Source organism: Berghia stephanieae, chromosome 6, assembly GCF_034508935.2.
Source record: "Berghia stephanieae isolate SIO BIC M18660-M18661 chromosome 6, UCSD_Bste_1.3, whole genome shotgun sequence".
Taxonomy (NCBI): Eukaryota; Metazoa; Mollusca; class Gastropoda; order Nudibranchia; family Aeolidiidae; genus Berghia; species Berghia stephanieae.
Genome location: NC_088365.1, coordinates 11,221,490 through 11,240,862, shown reverse-complemented (window position 1 = coordinate 11,240,862; position 19,373 = coordinate 11,221,490). Strand labels below are relative to the sequence as shown.

Below are 19,373 nucleotides of genomic sequence, written 5' to 3'. Positions count from 1 at the left end.
ATCTCATATATCAATGATGAGTAAGAAAAAGTGTTTCTTCTGTGTAGAACTAAACTAGTTGAAGTGGTCAACAGTTCATAATGATAAAAGAAAACACAGTAATGGACTCTAATAGTCTTAACTAGTGTCAACTTCATGCGACTGTGTAGATGCAAAGTGTTTTTGTGTTTGTGGTCGTAACGTCACGAATATTTCTTCCAATATTATAGTCAAGCTTAAGGCTTATAAATGGCCATGCCTACAGTGTGAATTTGTTAGGTTTTCTCACGTTGCGACCACTTCTCGTAGTGTAAGGTGCACTTGTAGTGTTGTGATTGTTTTGAGATTGCGTTCTCTGTGACATGTTGTCAGAGAGAGTTAGAGAATTTGGGAATTCTCTATGTGGTGAGGGCGGGACCTCGACCTGTGACCGCGTAGAATTTGGATCTCGGTCATTCGCTGGGGTTGTTTGAACCATGGTTGGTATCTCTGTCGTTCTGAAGTTTGGGACGATGTCCAATAGTGGTGCTGGTGCTGGTTTGCTTGTGATTGCAGGGGTGTTTGTGTGAACAATTTGGTCGGAGTGTCGTCTCCATATGGCTCCGGGAGCTGTTTTGACTTCAAAGGTGCGTGTTCCCGTTTGGGCATGTATTACGCCGTGTTGCCATCGTTGGTGTCCGCGGTAGTCCGGTAGTCTCGGACCAGGACGTTGTCTCCGTTGTCGAAGTTCCTGGTGTTGGCAGAAGAGTGAGTACGAAGCTGACGGTCTTGACATGAAGATACTCTTGTATGAATGCTTGGTCGAATGATGTCTAGGTGAGTTCGCAGATGTCTGCCAAACATAAGTGATGCTGGGCTCTCGTTTGTTGTGGTGTGCGGTGCATTCCTATAAGCAAACAGGAATCTTGCCAGTTTTGTATGGATGGTACCCTTCTCATCTTTTGAAGCTTTCATTGCTTGTTTGAAAGTTTGGACCATTCGCTCAGCCAGCCCGTTGGTTGCTGGGTGGTAGGGTGTGCTAAGGGTGTGCTTGATTCCATTGACCTTTGTGAAGGATTTGAATTCATGGGATGTGAACTGCACACCGTTGTCAGATACGAGCTGTTCAGGTAAACCAAATCTTGCAAAAAGATTGCTCAATATATTGATTGTTGAAATGGATGTGGCATTGGATGTCGGTATTATTTCGGCCCATTTGGAATGGGCGTCGACGACCACTAGAAACATTAATCCCATGAATGGTCCCGCGAAGTCTATTTGAATTCTTTGCCATGGCTTGTCAGGCCAGTGCCATGGGTGAAGAGGAGCTTTCGGTGGATCAGGTTGAACTGAAGCACAACCAGGGCACCCTTTTGTAGTTGCCTCGATTTGTTTGTCAATAGCAGGCCACCAGAAGTATCCCCTAGCCAAGTTTTTCATTTTGACTATACCAATGTGTCCTTCATGAAGAACACTTAAGATTTTTGCATGCAGTTTTTGTGGAGGGATGAGTCTGTATCCCCAAAAGAGACAGTTTTGTTGCACTGACAGTTCGTTTTGTTTGTTGAAGTAAGGTTTCAGTTCTTCGTTGACTGTGTTTGGCCATCTGTCAGTTTGGACGTAATGTATGACTTGTGACAGTGTTTTGTCGTGGCGTGATTCTTTGGCAACGTTTGCTGCGTTGACTGGTAAGGACTCTATTACTTCTGTATAGAATAGTTCATCTGCTGAATCGGCCTCTTGACTTGAGTTTGTGGTGGGTAAAGGCAATCGTGAAAATCCGTCTGCATTAGCGTTTGACTTGGAGTTCCTGTATTCGATTGAGTAGTCGAAGGCTGAAAGGAAAATTGCATATCTCTGTTGTCTGGCTGCAGACATTGCAGGGACTGGTTTTGTGGGCGAGAAGATGTATTTGAGTGGCTGATGGTCAGTGATTAGTGTAAAGTGCCTGCCACATACATAATTGAAGAACTTTTTAACACCCATGTGATAGCTAGGGCTTCTCTGTCTAGTTGGGAGTAATTCTGTTCTGCCTTATTGAGGGTTCTTGAGGCGTATGCAATAGGTCTTTCGTCGCCTTCTGGTGTGATGTGCGAGAGAACGCAGCCGATGCCGTATGGTGAAGCGTCACAGGCGAGTCGCAATGGTCGATCGGGGTCGTAGCGCATGAGGACTTTGTCCGAAGCGATCATTGTTTTTATTTGAATGAAAGCGTGATCAGCTTCAGTTGACCATTCAAATTTTGTGTTATCCTGTAGAAGATTGTACAGTGGCTTCGCAATTTGAGCTACATTTTCCAGCCACTTGTGGTAATAATTTACAAGCCCGAGGAATGATCTGAGTTGTGTTTTGTTTGTTGGCTGTGGTGCGTCGATGATGGCCTTGACCTTGTTTTCGGTTTTGTGCAAGCCATTTTTGGTTATTTTGACACCGCAAAAGATAACTTCGTCTTGGAAGAATTGGCATTTTTCAAGATTGACCTTCAGTCCATACTCTTGAAGTCTAGCTAGGCTAGTAGCAGATTTTGCCAGTGTTCATCGTTTGTTTTCCCTGTGACTATCATGTCATCTTGGTTGCATTGAACTCCGGGTGTTCCCTGGAGGATTGTGTCTATTGTCTTTTGCCAAATTGCTGGTGACGAAGAAATACCAAACGCTAAACGGTTGAAGGAATACAGTCCTTTTGACGTGTTGATTGTTGTTACTTTTTGTGACGCACTGTCTAAAGGGAGCTGAAGGTATGCTTGTCTCAGATCAATTTTAGAGAATGTTTGACCTTGTTCCAAAGTAGCTAACATGTCTTCCATTTTTGGCATTGTGTATTGCTCTGTGTTAAGTGCTGGGTTGACTGTTACCTTGAAGTCACCACATATTCTCACTGTTCCATTGCTTTTCAATACGGGTACGATGGGTGTGGCCCAATCCGAGGTTGCAATTTTTGTGATTATCCCTTGTTCTTCTAAGTTGTCTAGTTCTTTCTCAACTTTTTGTTTTAAGGCGTACGGCACTGGTCTGGCTTTGTGGAATTTGGGAACGGCTCCCTCTTTTAGATGAAGTGTTGCCTCTATTCCTTTTATTTTTCCAATTCCATCTGAAAATATATCTTGAAACTGAGCTTTCAATTTTTCTGTATTGAATCTATCTTTAGGTGTCGTCATCTGATGTATGCTCTGCCAGTTCAGTTTTATATCGGCCAACCAGTTTCTTCCCAAAATAGGATTGCTGCCTTTGTCAAGTATAAGGAGTGGAAGTATTTTCTTCTGATTGTTGAGTTCTACATGAACTGAAATTTTTCCCAGTGGAATAATGGTTTCACCTGTGTATGTTTTCAGACGAACAGCTGTCTTTTCCAAATTTGGGAAGGTTTTGAATGTTTTTGTGAAGTCCCTCTTCGTCATCACTGAAACAGCAGATCCTGTGTCAACTTCCATTTTTGTAGGAATATTATTGATTTGCAAGTCTACCTTTATTTTTGGTGTGTTTCCTTCCATGTGAAACATTTCCAGTGTAAAATTATCTTCGGAAACATTGTCTTCATCTAGCTCGTGAACTTGTCGGGATTGTGAGGTTCTGTCTCCTCCTCTCCTCTGTTGTTGGCTGCCCTTCCTGGCCTGACACACTCTCTGAATGTGTCCTTGTTTGTTGCATGACTTACACACTGCATCACGGAGGTAGCAGTCGGCTCTCCTGTGGTTATTTTTCCCACATGATTGGCATGGTGGATATGTTTGTGAGTTATGTCTTCTGTTAGTAGGTAAAGGCTGATTTGTTTTTATAATGTTGAGATCAGCTGTTGATTTGCCGGATGTTGTTGTGTGGATTTCCGCTGCATCTCGCTGGGCAGTTTCCATTGCAAGTGCCAAAGCTGTTGCAGATTCTAAAGTGAGATTTGGCTCTTGCAAGAGTCTCTTTTGTATGGTTTCATCGCGTATTCCGCAAACAAATCTGTCACGCAGAGACATTTTTAAATTGTCTCCGAATTTGCAGTGTTCAGCCAACCGTTTTATGGATGCTAAAAAATCCGGAAGCGATTCGTCCATCGCTTGACTGCGTTTATGAAACTTGAATCTTTCAACTATCTCAAGTGGAGGGGGGCAGTAATGGTTGGACAGCAGTTTGCAAAGTTCTTCATAACTTTTACTAAAGGGAAGGTCGGGTGACGTCAAACATCGTAGTGTGTTGTACGTTTTAGCCCCGATGGATGATAGCAGAGTTGCTGTTTGTTTCTGTTCGGCAATGTCGTTTGCAACAAAAAACGCATCCAGTCTTTCTTTATAGTTTGTGAAGGACTCTAGTCCTTCGTTGAAGGTGTCGGGTCTTGGCATGTTGGTATGTACACGTACAAGACTGGAGAATGCAAGCTCAATAGTTGGTAGTAGTCTGTCAATAGACTATAGTTTATGGCTTGGTAGAATGAAAATACATGTAAACGTTATTGCACTTATCTGGGTTCTAGATGCTCGTCGCCATTTGTAGTGTATTGTAGATTGCTAATGATAATTTGTTAAGTAGAAAACGTCAACAATAGTCAGCCATTTTGGAATCGAAGTGATTCTTTTTATTCTTGAAATAACGTAATCGAATACTGCTATTTGGGTACTCAGGTATCCCACAGACTCGCTTACTCAATTACTATGCCGTTCGGTAAAATACTCACAACATCCGCCAGCCAAATTAATCAACACAACACACAAAACTGTTTGTAACCTTGAACATTTATAGTCAGATTGATATAAATTAGTGAAAACTTGTCTTGAACAGGTTGTCCAAAAACAATTAAGAGCTGAGTGACATCAACCGTTCCTTCTTCTATTTGGTTTATGTAAGGATGAGAAGACATTGAAAGTTGATTATTTTATATTGAGAAGAAAAACTCTCTTAATTTGGAATTTTGGAAATAACTCAAATTTCATAATTGTCATTAATAGGATACCTTAAACTTCTATTTTTTAGTGAATCCCAGCATGATACGGATTCGAGGTGTTGGGTCACACAAACAATAGGTCTGATAATGTGTCTGCTTTAGAACCGATTTGGAATTATTGACACTTAACTCACACCTGCCACCTATATCAATATAGGGAATGAGATTAGCGGAAGAGTAGCGTCCCTTGATTGGACGTCACCCATAGTCTGTGACGTCATCGGTGGAAAAGTTATTAGAGAGAGAACGTCATGTTGGTAGTGCGCATGTGTCTCTCGTCCTCGTTTCCTTCTTTTGCCGGTTTTTTGTTTTTTTTTCTTCTGAAGATTTTGATTTTAAGTTTGATAACTTAATGTTATATGGTATAATCTAGAAAAATTTGCTATAAATATGTTGGTTTTTTTTTTCAAATTTTATTTTACACTAATTTTGAAGTCTTAAAATTTTGATTTTAAGTTTGATAACTTAATGTTATATGGTATAATCTAGAAAAATTTGCTATAAATATGTTGTTTTTTTTTTTTTTCAAATTTTATTTTACACTGATTTTGAAGTTTGATTTTTATTTTTTTAAAAAACCAAACGACATAATAATATATTCTTCAAAAGTTAATATGGTGATATTAACATAGCATCTTATGGACCTGAGCTTAGGCATATTTTTTAAACAAAACAAATAAAAGTTTTTTTTTTTTTTTTTTTTTTGGCAGGTGTGATATTATTAAAGCTATAATAATGTTAAGTAACAAATGATGTATTGAAATTAGTCAGTACTTTTGACTAATGCTCTGTGACTATTGAATAATGTAGCATGTAACGATTAAACAACAAAAGAAATCTCTGATGCTTTGTTAACCTTGTAGGTGTAGTTAATTTCCTTCCCTCTAACATATTCTGCTCATTGAGTATGACTGTAATTCATCAATGCTTTACAAACACCCTATTGTCTGAACACTTTGCGAATACTTTCTCAATTGGACTATGTATTGTTGTGGATATCAGGTTTCATGTTGATACAATTGATTCTACAAGATTTGATAGATGTGATCAAAATTGATGTTTCCTGTCTTTGGATTGTAAAGGGTTTTTATTTTATTTTTTATTTATTTTAATAATAGTAATAATAATAATAATAATAATAATAATAATAATAATAATAATAATAATAATAATAATAATAATAATAATAATAATAATAATAATAATAAATCTTTATTGTCCTAAAAAAAGTGGCAATTTGTCATTTGGTTACACATTTATAACAATACAATATTGACATAGACACACTCACACAGATGCACACTAGTAACATCGTAGTCATCGAAAAAAAAAAAAATAAAGAATTAACATTGATATAGAGTTTATATGGGTGGTGTTCAGGAAAAGTGGCATATTCCATCATTTTCAAAAACTCGAATGTTCAATTTCTCTTTTTAAAAGTCTTAGCCACACAACGCCACTGCTGCATGTTAAACAAATTAATCTTTAAAAACAGACGATGACATTTAAATAAACGGTGTGATATAGGGGAAAAAATGTCACCCAAGTAACTTTTGAAAACATTTTTTTTTATAATGGGAGGTGGCCCATTTATACTTGAAACCTACCATGTAACAAAATGATTGACCAAAATATCCAGTTGTCGAAAGATACTTTATAGAATCAGCAATGACTTATTTTGAAATGTCATGATTTGGTGATTTATTTCTATATTGCAAAATTAAAAAAAAAAATGATGGGGGTTGATTAACATCTTATGCTAATTTATTTTGATGGTAAATCATCCATTGTTGCTGGGCTTTCATGACTCTAATTGATAAACAAAAATCTTAAGGTTTTAAAGTGAAAATCATTAGAATTATTTTAATTATCTTTCATTATCAATTATTTCTGAGTCTCGTCATTTGTTAAAATCAAATTTCATTTTCAATTTTTTCCGAAAATGAAATGAATGAGAGTTGAATTCATTTAGATTCAAATTTCTTATGTTTCTATATTTAAATTTCAGATCAACAACACATCAACAAAGCTCCGGAGACCAAGGGATACAACAATGATTATTACGATGACAAAGAGTAAGTTCCTTAGCTTCCTTTTCTCAAGACTTCGCATCAAAAGCATTTCTTTTTCCTTTTTTTGTTTTTTCACTCCTTTTTCTATATATCTCTCTTGGCCTTTTAACCCTCTCCTTACCACCTACAGCAAAATCGTCACATTTGTTGCGACTCAATATACATTTATTTCTTATTCAGATTTATTTTTTACATCAAACAAACTTTGAAGAATGATCTTTGTTTAATTAATAGAAACAAATGTAGAAATCTTGTTTATGTTTAAAAGTCAATTTTTTTCTGCTACTGGGTAAGCTTGCCCTTTTGGGAAAATACTGAAAAGTATCGGTAAGGAGAGAGTTAAACAAGAATGATACTGCGCTTTTCTGGGTGTTTGTTATGGTACAGAAATGGGGAAATTGAAGAATCATTTTAAATAAGGCCATAACTTGTATTCTGGTTAAAAATGTAATAAATATTTATAATCTAAATCATTTATACCCAGGCCATTTGTTTTTGTTTTTGTTAAAACATTTTTCAAATCAATTTTTGATACAGAAGTGAGAGGCTCGTCATATTCACCTTGTAATAAAATCGCTGCTATTAAGACAAATCAGTAATTTGATAGAATTATATTGCTACTGCCCAACGTAATAATGCCCAACAATAATACTTTTATAGGCCAGGAATTTTACATTGGGTAAACAGTTTTACTCCACTCGGATTAGTTACCTGATTTCCTAGTCTTATAAGACCTACATTTCTGACAATTGTTGGTAAACACAAGAAAAATTGCCTCAAGTGTTGAATGTAGAGACCCACCACCTATACAAGTACAATATCTATAATCAGTACGTATAGATCAAGATCTAAATTCATTTTTTTCTTGAACCAAACAATTTGATGGAAATTAGTGAAAATACTTGCAGGTCCATTTTCAAACTGGCACTACTACTACTACTACTACTACTACTACTACTACTACTACTACTACTACTACTACTACTACTACTACTACTACTACTACTACTTACAACTAATTTGAAGATTTAGAAATAGTGATTTAATCTAATGCTGGATTGAAAAAGCATTTAAGATGTTTTTTTTTGTTTTTTTTGGTCTTGAAATCATACTATTGTGCGGCTTTGTGGTCTAGTGGTGTGATATTTGCCTTCGGATCGGAAGATCCAGGATTTGAATCACTCTCTGAGCACTGGGTGGGGATCCTGACCTCCCATAGCGGGCAGGGAGGTACATACTGTGTCTTCTATCCCCTTATATCTTATCCAACAAGCTTTCTGTCTTTGTCTTGGAATGAGATTACTTGGTTTTTTCCGGGCCCTCGTCGGAGTCCTGGCTGAGAGGGAAACAGTCAAATGCATAGTTATTGTTTTGGGAGATTATATTTTTTTCCTTGTAAATCATCTCTCTGTTATGTATTATTATATTGGTTATTTTTAATGTATAATGTAAGCATTTGAGTGTATTCCTCTTTGTTGGATTTTGTGCTTGTGTCCGGATGAGACATAGGTGATCTCAAACTAAGTACATTGGTGGTATGCTCTTGGAATCTACATCTGATCCCTATTTGTTCCCATTCCCCTTTGTCTTACTTTTTCTTGGGTGCTTTAATTGTAATTCTAGAACTTTTTACTATCCCATTTTCTTCCTTTTTACTGGCGCTGATATTACCTAAATGTGTTGCAAGCGCCGTAAAACCCTTAAAAACAAAAAACAAAACAAACTCTCTGAGCAGCGCATAATTGAGTCCTTGGAAAAGACTCTTTACTCACATTCTCTCACTGTACTGTGGTGTAAAATGCATACCCGGTCGTTAACAGCATTGTCTCTATCTGAAAAAAAAAATATATAATTGCCTGACAGTCTCATCCTACATGGTAAGTGTTGCTGTTGACTAGGGACCCCTTGTAAAGCACTTTGAGCATGTTTAGTGGATTTTGCACTATATAAAAGCTCAATTATTTTACAAAAGTCATATGCCAAGGTTTCACTTGTGATTTCTTGTGATATTCATGATGCCAATGTCTTATTATAATTCCTGCAATAATCACTGGTTACATTTATGATTTATTACATAATTTATTAAATTCTTTTTGTCATTTTAGCAATTATGACTATGATGCTCGACCACCCAGCTACACCAGTGAAGAGGGACGGAATGGTAATCGCCGACAACCAGATGCTCCTGCCTATGAAGATTTTGACCGCAAACCCAGCACTGGTGGCTATGACGATGGGGCTTACGAGGATCAAGATTATCCAGATGACTACAACAGGAAAGGCTACGACTACGATAGAAGAGACGATGGTTACGATTACGATAATCGTGACTATGACGGGTATGATTATGATTACGATAGGGATGATGGTTATGACCGGAGAGATGATTATTACCGACGTGATGATGGATACGATCGCGATGACGACAACAGACGACCTCGATCTGGTAAAGTCGACCTTGGTAGAGGTGATCAGGGTTATGATTATGATAGCGAGGACACAAACCGTCAACCTGCACCAAGAGGTGGTAATGGTGGTAATGGTGGAGGTGCTGCTTCTTCAACGTTCGTGTAAAACAACAAAATGATCAATAGCACTTAATGTTGTCGAAAAGGGAGGAAACCCATTATAACTTAATCACCAGTGGATATTGAATGCAACTTTTTCACTGGATTTTTGAAATACAGAAATTATATCCATGAAACAGACTGTCCACAACGTATCTATTTCCCATTATTATCATTCAAGAAAAAATATCCTGCATATTTCGACTTAATTTCAAATAATTTTAAAAGAATGGAGAAATTAGGGCTTTTAATATTTTGTTGGAATTCATTAATTCCCTTTAAAAAAAAAGAAGAAGAAAATAAAAATGGTTCATTTCGTTGTACGTTTGGATTTTATATTTTTGTGAAATCTTTTTGAACAATAATATATTCAGGAAATCATATATAATTGATGTATTAGTATTCATTGGGGCAATCTCAGAATCATAGGAGATTGTTTTGTCCTTTATTTTTTAGATTTGTTTTTTTTTCTCCATCTCAAATTCCTTATTCATAACATTCCCATCAATGAAATATTTAGTATATGTGTCGTTTATGATTTTTTATTTTTTATTTAAAAAAAAAAAGAATATTGACGCAACTGCCAAAGATGCCTTACAAGTGCGTTTTATTACACATTACTTTTAATATTTTATCCAGGTTTGATTTTAAGAATGAAACCTTAAGTCATTTCTTTCTTTCTATTGTATCGATCACTACTAGCATTGATACACCCTGAAAGTGCCGTGCTGTTAATTTTAAAGGCTACACAACAATTAGAAAACGTTAATAAAGAAAGAAATTACAGATTTCTGAGTCTTAGTCACCCACTATTTTAACACAATATATATGATATGCCATTTTAAAAAGAAATATAATTTTTTTTTACGTGTTTGCAAGAAGTATCGGGGATTCTAAAATCCGAACAGCTGTCCTTCCTCATTTTTGTTCTGTTTTGTTACCAAATGATGATGAATATAAATTCAATTTTTATAAAAGACACAATAAGTTTTCTTTTGTTATAATTTCTTTGTGTTCCTTTTTTTTTTCATTTGCATTTGCAATACTCCACTTTTTTTTTCTGTAGTGTTTAAATTTGCATTCATTATTAACAGCCAAATGGAAGAAAAAAATAAATTTTACAGCTGATTTCTGTTTCAAATTCAGAATCGTCACTGATAGATAGTCTAGTTTTTATAGTTTTTACCAAATTGATTCAATCATACTCACTTTGTATACTCAACTGTTCTATTTTGAAACTTTACATTGATCAAAGTCACTATCGATCTGAACTACTGAACAATTTACTCAAAATTCTCTGATTATATATTATAAGAATCTCTACTAATTTTTCTGTATTTTTCCTATTTTCCAAATGCCTGGTTTTTACTGGTCGATACATATACATATACATATATACTCAAACTCTGTCCCTGTTCTATTCATTTGTTCCTGTGTTTTCAGTTGTATTTTTATTTTTATGATGTAAGGCAGTGATGTGGCTGAAAAGTGTTCCTATGCGCCATTAAACTCTTTATAAGGAACACATATATTGTGAATTTATCTGATTTTACACTTATCCTCCAATTATGTCTAAATCAAATTATGTTTTGGGACGTGAAATACGTTGTTTAGGCTATTTTCTAGTTATGCTAAACACCTTGTTTCTGTTTTCTCTTTAAAAAAAATAAATAAATTATATTTTGTTGTTTTGTTATATTTTGTTTTGTGTTTGTTTTTCATTTTTGTTTTTCTTAGCAGTAGTGTTGAAATTCTTGATTAAGAGATGTCCGTATTTATATGTTTTGTTGTTAAGTCCTTTTGTCAAAAAGGTTTACTTGAAGTACATCAGTCATATCTAAGATATATTATTTTGTTTATGAAAATAACTGGGTACATCACAACTTTCTTTAAAGTAGAAATAAAAATAGTAGCCTGGAATGTTTCATTAAAAAAGAAAATCCTATAGACTAGAAGAGAACATGGTTGAATAAAAATTCCAGATAATCTGATATTATTGGAAAATAGAATTTTCATCGTAGATTAGAGTTCAGAGGTCACTAAACTATCGTGGCATGTTTTCATTGGTTTTCTCCATTTTGCATGTGCCCAGCATATTTAACACAAGTCCGTCTGTGCTCATAATGAACCAACTAATGTCATATTATTATATATGTATGTCCTAAAATTCTAGTTTAGCATTGTTGTGCACATTGACTATGGTCAACATTAACACACTGGACATACAGTTTTAAAAAAACTATTTACTTTTTTTTAAAAATGTTGCTGTTTAGAATGAATCCATAAATACATTCCGAAAAAAAGTATTTTCAAAACAAAATATGAGAAATTATATTTTCTATCATAATGATGTTTATAAATTTTGTTGTACATATTTTTCTATCATACCATTCCATATAATATAAAGTTTTAATCTTGCAGCTTGTAAATATCAATAAGTTCAGCCATCATTCCATGAATTTTTTTTATACTCTTGTTTTCATGTTGATTTTAAAAAGAGATACTGGGTGAATGGGAAGGGTGTGGTTCTAGTTAAACAAGGTTTTATATTGATGAAAAGATTAACAGTGTTGTGTGAATTGTCTGGTATGCGAGATGAGTCTTAGACATTTGGTGACAAGCTGGTAATGATTCTGATAAACCCATCAAGCTGTTTCACAGACGAGCTTGGTTTTTATTATTTAGAATGTGGAGATTGTGTGTGTGTGTGTGTGTGTGTGTGTGTGCGCGTGCTTGTGAATGTTTGTGTACAAATGTGTGCGTGCGTGTCTGTGTGTGTGTTTGTTTTGGAATGTATTTGCACGCATATTTTATGAAACTGTTGGAGAAGTGACCCTGTTATGATTTTTTAAATGTGCTTCCTTATTACTCTACCCTTTCCCCCCATCATTTGTAATGAATCAAGTGAAGTTTGATAATTTATTAGAGATCATCAGCAAATGTGCTTGTGAATTATAGATGATGTGTGTGGAATATATAGAGATTACGATTAAAAAACAAAATATTCTGATATCGTAGTTTTGTAGTTGCCATTTCCGTACTAAAGCATACACGAGGCTCAAGTTGATTACTAGAGACCAACGTTGTGATTTTACTGATTGACACCAATATTTTACCTTAAAACCAAATAGTTGTTGTTTAGATTGCTGGGAACCAAGAATTTTGACCAAACAAAATGAATTAGTCCTACATGATATAGTGCAATAACTGATTTAAACAACATTGAATTCTGTTTTTAAAATATCATAGATCAATGAAATACAATAAAAGATACTCAGATGGAATATTCATAGATCAAGCAATTCTGAAGTTTTTACTATTAAAAAAAAATATATATATATAAGGCAATAAATGACTGCAATAGATGAAATGTTGTTTTAAAAATGTATTTTAAAAAAATATTTAAGTGGTTTTTTGTTTTGTTTTTAAAATGGTTTTAGCTGCCATCTTTAAATTTCTACATTCTAAAGGTCTTTGTTATTTTAACTCATCACAATATTCCTGTCAGATCTGAATATAAATTCAAAAATTGCAATCTCAAGAAGTAGATGGATTCACTTCATGACGTCATGCTATATTCTAAGTTTAGATTTATTTTTGTTTTGAAGGATTATGTCTATCTGCACGAGGTTGACATTCTGCGTGAGAAATTGAGTTTAGTATACATTCGTCTTTTATAATAAAAATAAAAATAAAATATTTAAAAACTAAATAACAAATCGTATTGGATTGTCTCTCTTTTTTTCCTCAGTAACTCTATATGAATTTTTGTGTTCTGTGTGTGTGGGGGATTTTGGGCTTTTCCCTTGCGAGTTCATGAGCCTAGTCAGTCTACATAAACACGAGTAAATGGCCTAATACCTGATGCATTCACCTCACAGGGGGGTTTCGAACCCAGAGTGAGTCAATTTTTTGTTTGTTTGGCCCCTGTTCACTAATAAGTTTTCATATCTGACAGAATGTACTTGGATAGCGACCTATCCATAGGTAGTTAACTATTGCAGGCCTGTAAATTTGCCGGCAATGCTGGCATTTCCGGCAATTTCGCTCCGCCGGAAAGAAAAAAAAAAGAATTTTAAATTTTTCATTTTGTTTCACAATCTATTGAATTGGTAAAATTCTAAGAAAATATTCCGGGAAATGGGGATCTTTGCTCATGTTATATTTAAAAAGCTTCGGCTTTTAAGGGAAACGTTGACCCCGTGAGCCCCTACCAGGACTCCGACCTGACCAGGACCCAAACGTCTAGGGGATTTTCAGACAATTTTTTCAGGGGGCAGATGCAGGCCTGCTATTGTTATTGTCCAGTAAACGCTATAGAACTCAGCGGCCACGAAAGCTATACAAACTGACAATGCTATAGACTGGGATAATATCTGGTTTCATTCGCTTTATGACCCGTGAGGACTGCTATCCCTATCTGCGACTGGATTGGGTATTAGATTGTCTCTAACTTGACACACTGATAGAATGCTCTGGATCGACGTGCTCTTAGTTACAACAAGATATGAAGTGAGTAGAAAAGTGCCAGAAGACAATAGAGAATAAAAATTTTTTTTCGCGGCGGTGGTGGGGTTTGAACCTGCGAACTTATTGGTACAACAACTCCGCCTGGCAGGTGAGAGCGTGGCTCTACCGTGTGAGCTATCCACGAACACAAAAATATTCGTTTCAAACTCAAAGTCATTTCTAGATCCCTCTCTCACCCACTTCTTGAGACCGCCGACTCGTTCACCACCATTGCGAAGTAATGTTGACCAGCAGTTAAGCTTAATAGCCAATATTCTCATCACAAACATATAACATAGAAACGATTGAGACATTGAGTATGCTCCGGTGTATGGGGTGAATTTTTAATTCAGAAAAGTGAGTGGAGCAGGCACTTATGTTGGTAACAACAAGATATGAAGTGAGTAGAAAAGTGCCAGAAGACAATAGAGAATAAAAATTAAAAAAAAAACCAACATAAGTGCCTGCTCCACTCACTTTTCTGAATTAAAAATTCACCCCATACACCGGAGCATACTCAATGTCTCAATCGTTTCTATGTTATATGTTTGTGATGAGAATGTTGGCTATTAAGCTTAACTGCTGGTCAACATTACTTCGCGATGGTGGTGAACGAGTCGGCGGTCTCAAGAAGTGGGTGAGAGAGGGATCTAGAAATGACTTTGAGTTTGAAACGAATATTTTTGTGTTCGTGGATAGCTCACACGGTAGAGCCACGCTCTCACCTGCCAGGCGGAGTTGTCGTACCAATAAGGTCGCAGGTTCAAACCCCACCACCGCCGCGGAAAAAATTTTTTTATTCTCTATTGTCTTCTGGCACTTTTCTACTCACTTCATATCTTGTTGTTACCAACATAAGTGCCTGCTCCACTCACTTTTCTGAATTAAAAATTCACCCCATACACCGGAGCATACTCAATGTCTCAATCGTTTCTATGTTATATGTTTGTGATGAGAATATTGGCTATTAAGCTTAACTGCTGGTCAACATTACTTCGCGATGGTGGTGAACGAGTCGGCGGTCTCAAGAAGTGGGTGAGAGAGGGATCTAGAAATGACTTTGAGTTTGAAACGAATATTTTTGTGTTCGTGGATAGCTCACACGGTAGAGCCACGCTCTCACCTGCCAGGCGGAGTTGTCGTACCAATAAGGTCGCAGGTTCAAACCCCACCACCGCCGCGAAAAAAATTTTTTATTCTCTATTGTCTTCTGGCACTTTTCTACTCACTTCATATCTTGTTGTTACCAACATAAGTGCCTGCTCCACTCACTTTTCTGAATTAAAAATTCGTGCTCTTAGTTGCAGGTTTAATAACCCAAATCGTTATGGGCTCATTGTAGTAATGGAAATACTCTCAAACCAACGCAAATTATTGTTCATTACAACAATACAAGCCCATAATTGTTCGGTTATCAGACCTGCCTTAGTGGCCAGGGAGGTACTTGTTGTGTCTTCTGTCCTCCTGTGTCTGTTTTCCAATTGCTTTCTTTCTTTGCCTTGGAATGAGATTACTAAGTTTTGTCCTGGCCCTGGCCAGAGTCCTTGGCTGGGAGGGAAACAGTTGAATGTATAGTTACTGTTTTGGGAGATTATATTTTTTTCCTTGTAAATCATCTCTCTGTTATGTATTATTATATTTGTTATTTTGAATGTATAATGTAAGCATTTGAGTGTATTCCTCTGTGTTTGTGTTCGGATGAGACATAGGTGATCTCAAACTAAGTACATTGTTGGAATGCTCTTGGAATATACATCTGATCCCTATTTGTTCCCAGTTCCCCTATGTCTTACTTTTTCTTGGGTGCTTTAATTGTAATTCAATAATTTTTTACTATCCCATTTTCTTCCTTTTTACTGGCGCTGATATAACCTAAATGTGTTGCAAGCGCCGTAAAACCCTTAAAAACAAAAAATAACCTAAATGTGTTGCAAGCGCCGTAAAACCCTTAAAAACAAAAAATAACCTAAATGTGTTGCAAGCGCCGTAAAACCCTTAAAAACAAAAAAATACCTAAATGTTTTGCAAGCGCCGTGAAACCCTTAAAAACAAAAAATAACCTAAATGTGTTGCAAGCGCCGTAAAACCCTTAAAAACAAAAACAATAACCTAATGTGTTGCAAGCGCGTAAAACCTTAAAAACAAAAACAATAACCTAATGTGTTGCAAGCGCCGTAAATACCCTTAAAACAAAAACAATAACCTAAATGTGTTGCAAGCGCCGTAAAACCCTTAAAAACAAAAAATAACCTAAATGTGTTGCAAGCGCCGTAAAACCCTTAAAACAAACAGACCTGCAAATATGGGCGGGATTCCCGACCTCCCATAGTGGGCAGGGAGGTACTTGTTGTGTCTTCTATACCCCTGTCTCCGTTCTCCAATTGCTTTCTGTCTTTGTCTTGGAATGAGATTAGCTATAGTTTTGGGAGATGATATTTTTTTTCCTTGTAAATCATCTCTCTGTTATGTACTGTTATTTTTAACATTTTTAACATATGATTTGTTAACATTTGAGTGTGTTCCTCTTAGTGGGATCTTGTGTTGGTGTCTGGGTGAAACATTTAGGTAATCTCAAACTAAGTACACTGATAGTGCGCTCTTGGAATCTAAATCTGTTCCCTATTTGTACAATTCCCATTTGTCTTCCTTTTTTCTCAAGTCCTTTTAATTGTACATCTAGAATGATTTTACTATCCAATTTTCATCCTTTCTACTGGCCTAAAATATGTTGCAAGCGCCGTAAAACCCTTAAAAAAAAAAAAAAAAAAAAAAAAAAAAAAACATATGTGCGCGTTATTCTGGATCGAGTAGTGAGTAGTAGCAATAGGAAAACCTCAACTATGAACCGTCGCTGGTCTTCAATTTCAATATATATCAAGATATTCACACAGACGACTAATTTTAAAAAGAAACCATATGCAGATATATTAATTAGTCTTGGGTTAAATAGATTAGTTTTTTGGTTAATTTTGGCAGCAGCACATGGTTTGTAGCAAAATTAATTAAAGTGATACGTGATGCGTAATGAGCCACATTATTATTATTATTATTATTATTATTATTATTATTATTATTATTATTATTATATTATTATTATTATTATTATTATTATTATTATTATTATATTATTATTATTATTATTATGATGATGATGAGGAGGAGGATGATGATGGGCAGGGAGGTACATGCTGTGTCTTCTATCCCCCCATACCCGTTTCCCAATTGTTTCCTGTCATTGTCTTGGAATGAGATTACTTAGTTTTGTCCTGATCCTTGCCGGAGCTCCTTGGCTGGGAGGGAAACAGTCGAATGTATAGTTATAGCCTCTCATAAAAAAGCAAAATCTCGATGTAAATGACCTTAGTAACTACCGTCCCGTCTCAAATCTGCCATTTCTTTCTAAAATCCTTGAAAAAGTTGTACTCAGACGTCTTTCACAACATTTCCATGAAAACAATCTATGGGAAAAATTTCAGTCAGCTTATCGTTCTTACCACAGCACAGAAACTGCTCTGTGCCATGTTGCGAGTGATTTGCTCGATGTTTTAGATAAAGGTTCTGTTTCTCTTCTGACATTGTTAGACCTTTCGGCGGCGTTTGATACTATTGATCACGGTATTCTCATTAAACGACTTAATATAACTTTTGGCTTGTCTGGGACTGTCTTGCAGTGGTTTGAATCTTATTTAGATGGCAGAAAGCAACAGATTATGATTTTAGATAAACTTTCTCGTCAACATACATTGTCTTTTGGTGTTCCTCAAGGCTCTGTTTTGGGTCCAATTCTTTTTGTTTTGTATACTTCTCCATTATCTAATGTCATCACTGGTCATGGGCTGCGCTATCATCTCTATGCAGATGATACGCAACTTTATGCTACTGATAAAACTAAAAATCTCGAAAATATTGTGAAACGTGTGGAAGAATGTGTGACGGATGTGAAAGAGTGGATGGATGCAAACAAGTTGAAAATGAATGAGTCAAAAACAGAAGTGATGATTGTGGGAAATAGAGGGCAGTTGAAGGTGAATGATGGTCTTGAGGTGTTGATTGGGGTGAAAAGATCAAAGTTTCAAAGACTGTGAAAAATTTGGGTGTCTATTTTGATTCAGAAATGAAAATGTCAGCTCACATTTCTGCTCTCTGTAAATCTTTATACTTTCAATTGAAGAAAATCAGTTCGATCCGTCAGTATATTGCAATTGGAACATGTAAAACATTGGTTGTTTCCCTCATTTTTTCGAAACTAGATTATTGTAACTCGCTGCTTGTCAACTTGCCTCAGGCTTCTATTAAACAATTACAACTGCTGCAAAACAGTGCAGCAAGATTAGTTTTTGGCAAAAAAAAAATTTGATCATGCAACCCCTTTGTTGGCATCTCTCCATTGGTTGCCCATTGAAAAGCGCACATATTACAAAGCAGTGTGTCTTGTTTATAAGTGTTTGGTTGGTATAGGACCGGCATATCTCACAGATCACGTGGTCATGTGTAAATTTGAAAATTACACTTTAAGATCATGTAATGACCAAACGAAAATTTCGGAAAAAAGATCAAGAACAAAATTTGGTGATAGATCGTTTGCTTGTTTCGGCCCCAAGATTTGGAATGAACTGCCACGTGGTCTGAGGGAGTGCAAGTCTTTACCTACTTTTAAAAAGAATCTCAAGACACATTTTTACTGTATTTGTTTTTCTTGACTCTATATGAATCCTTGATTTGGCTATAAATTATTATTGTTGTTATATTTATTTATTTATTTATTTATTTATTATTATTTTTTTTTTCACTTAAAATTGATATTTATATTGTAAAGTGCCCAGAGCTTGTGTTTTACACGAGAATGAGCGCTATATAAATGTGTATTATTATTATTATTATTATTATTATAGTTTTGGGAGATGATATTTTTTTCCTTGTAAATCATCTCTCTGTTATGCATTGTATTATGTTGAGTTTACATATTATATTAAATGATTGGTAAACATTTGAGTGTATTCCTCTTAGATGGGACCTGTGCTTGTGTCTGGATGAGACTTTTAGGTGATCTCAAACTAAGTGCATTGGTGGTCTGCTCTTGGAATCTACATCTGATCCCTATTTGTTCCCAGTTCCCCTATGTTTTACTTTTTCTTTGGTGCTTTTATTGTAATTCTAGAACTTTTAACTATCCCATTTTCTTCCTTTTTACTGGCGCTGATATAACCTAAATGTGTTGCAAGCGCCGTAAAACCCTTAAAAACATAAAACAAAACGAGGATGATGATGATGATGGTGATGATGATGATCATTATTATCATCATCATCATCACCACCACCACCTTCACCAAAGTCATCATGACCA

At 35.6% G+C, this 19,373-nt stretch overlaps 1 protein-coding gene across 2 annotated transcripts in view; it reads left to right on the top strand.

The window, feature by feature from the left end:
• LOC144974471 (neuroglian-like) overlaps positions 1–13,239 on the top strand; it is a gene marked incomplete at its 5' end in the record, with an annotated part of 31,981 nt that extends 18,742 nt beyond the window's left edge. For both annotated transcript variants that reach the window (XM_078917364.1, XM_078917363.1), the window contains 2 exon segments: positions 6,890–6,956; positions 9,059–13,239. In XM_078917364.1, the coding sequence (XP_078773490.1) occupies positions 6,890–6,956; positions 9,059–9,527 (536 nt within the window).
• Positions 13,240–19,373: the final 6,134 nt, after the last annotated feature.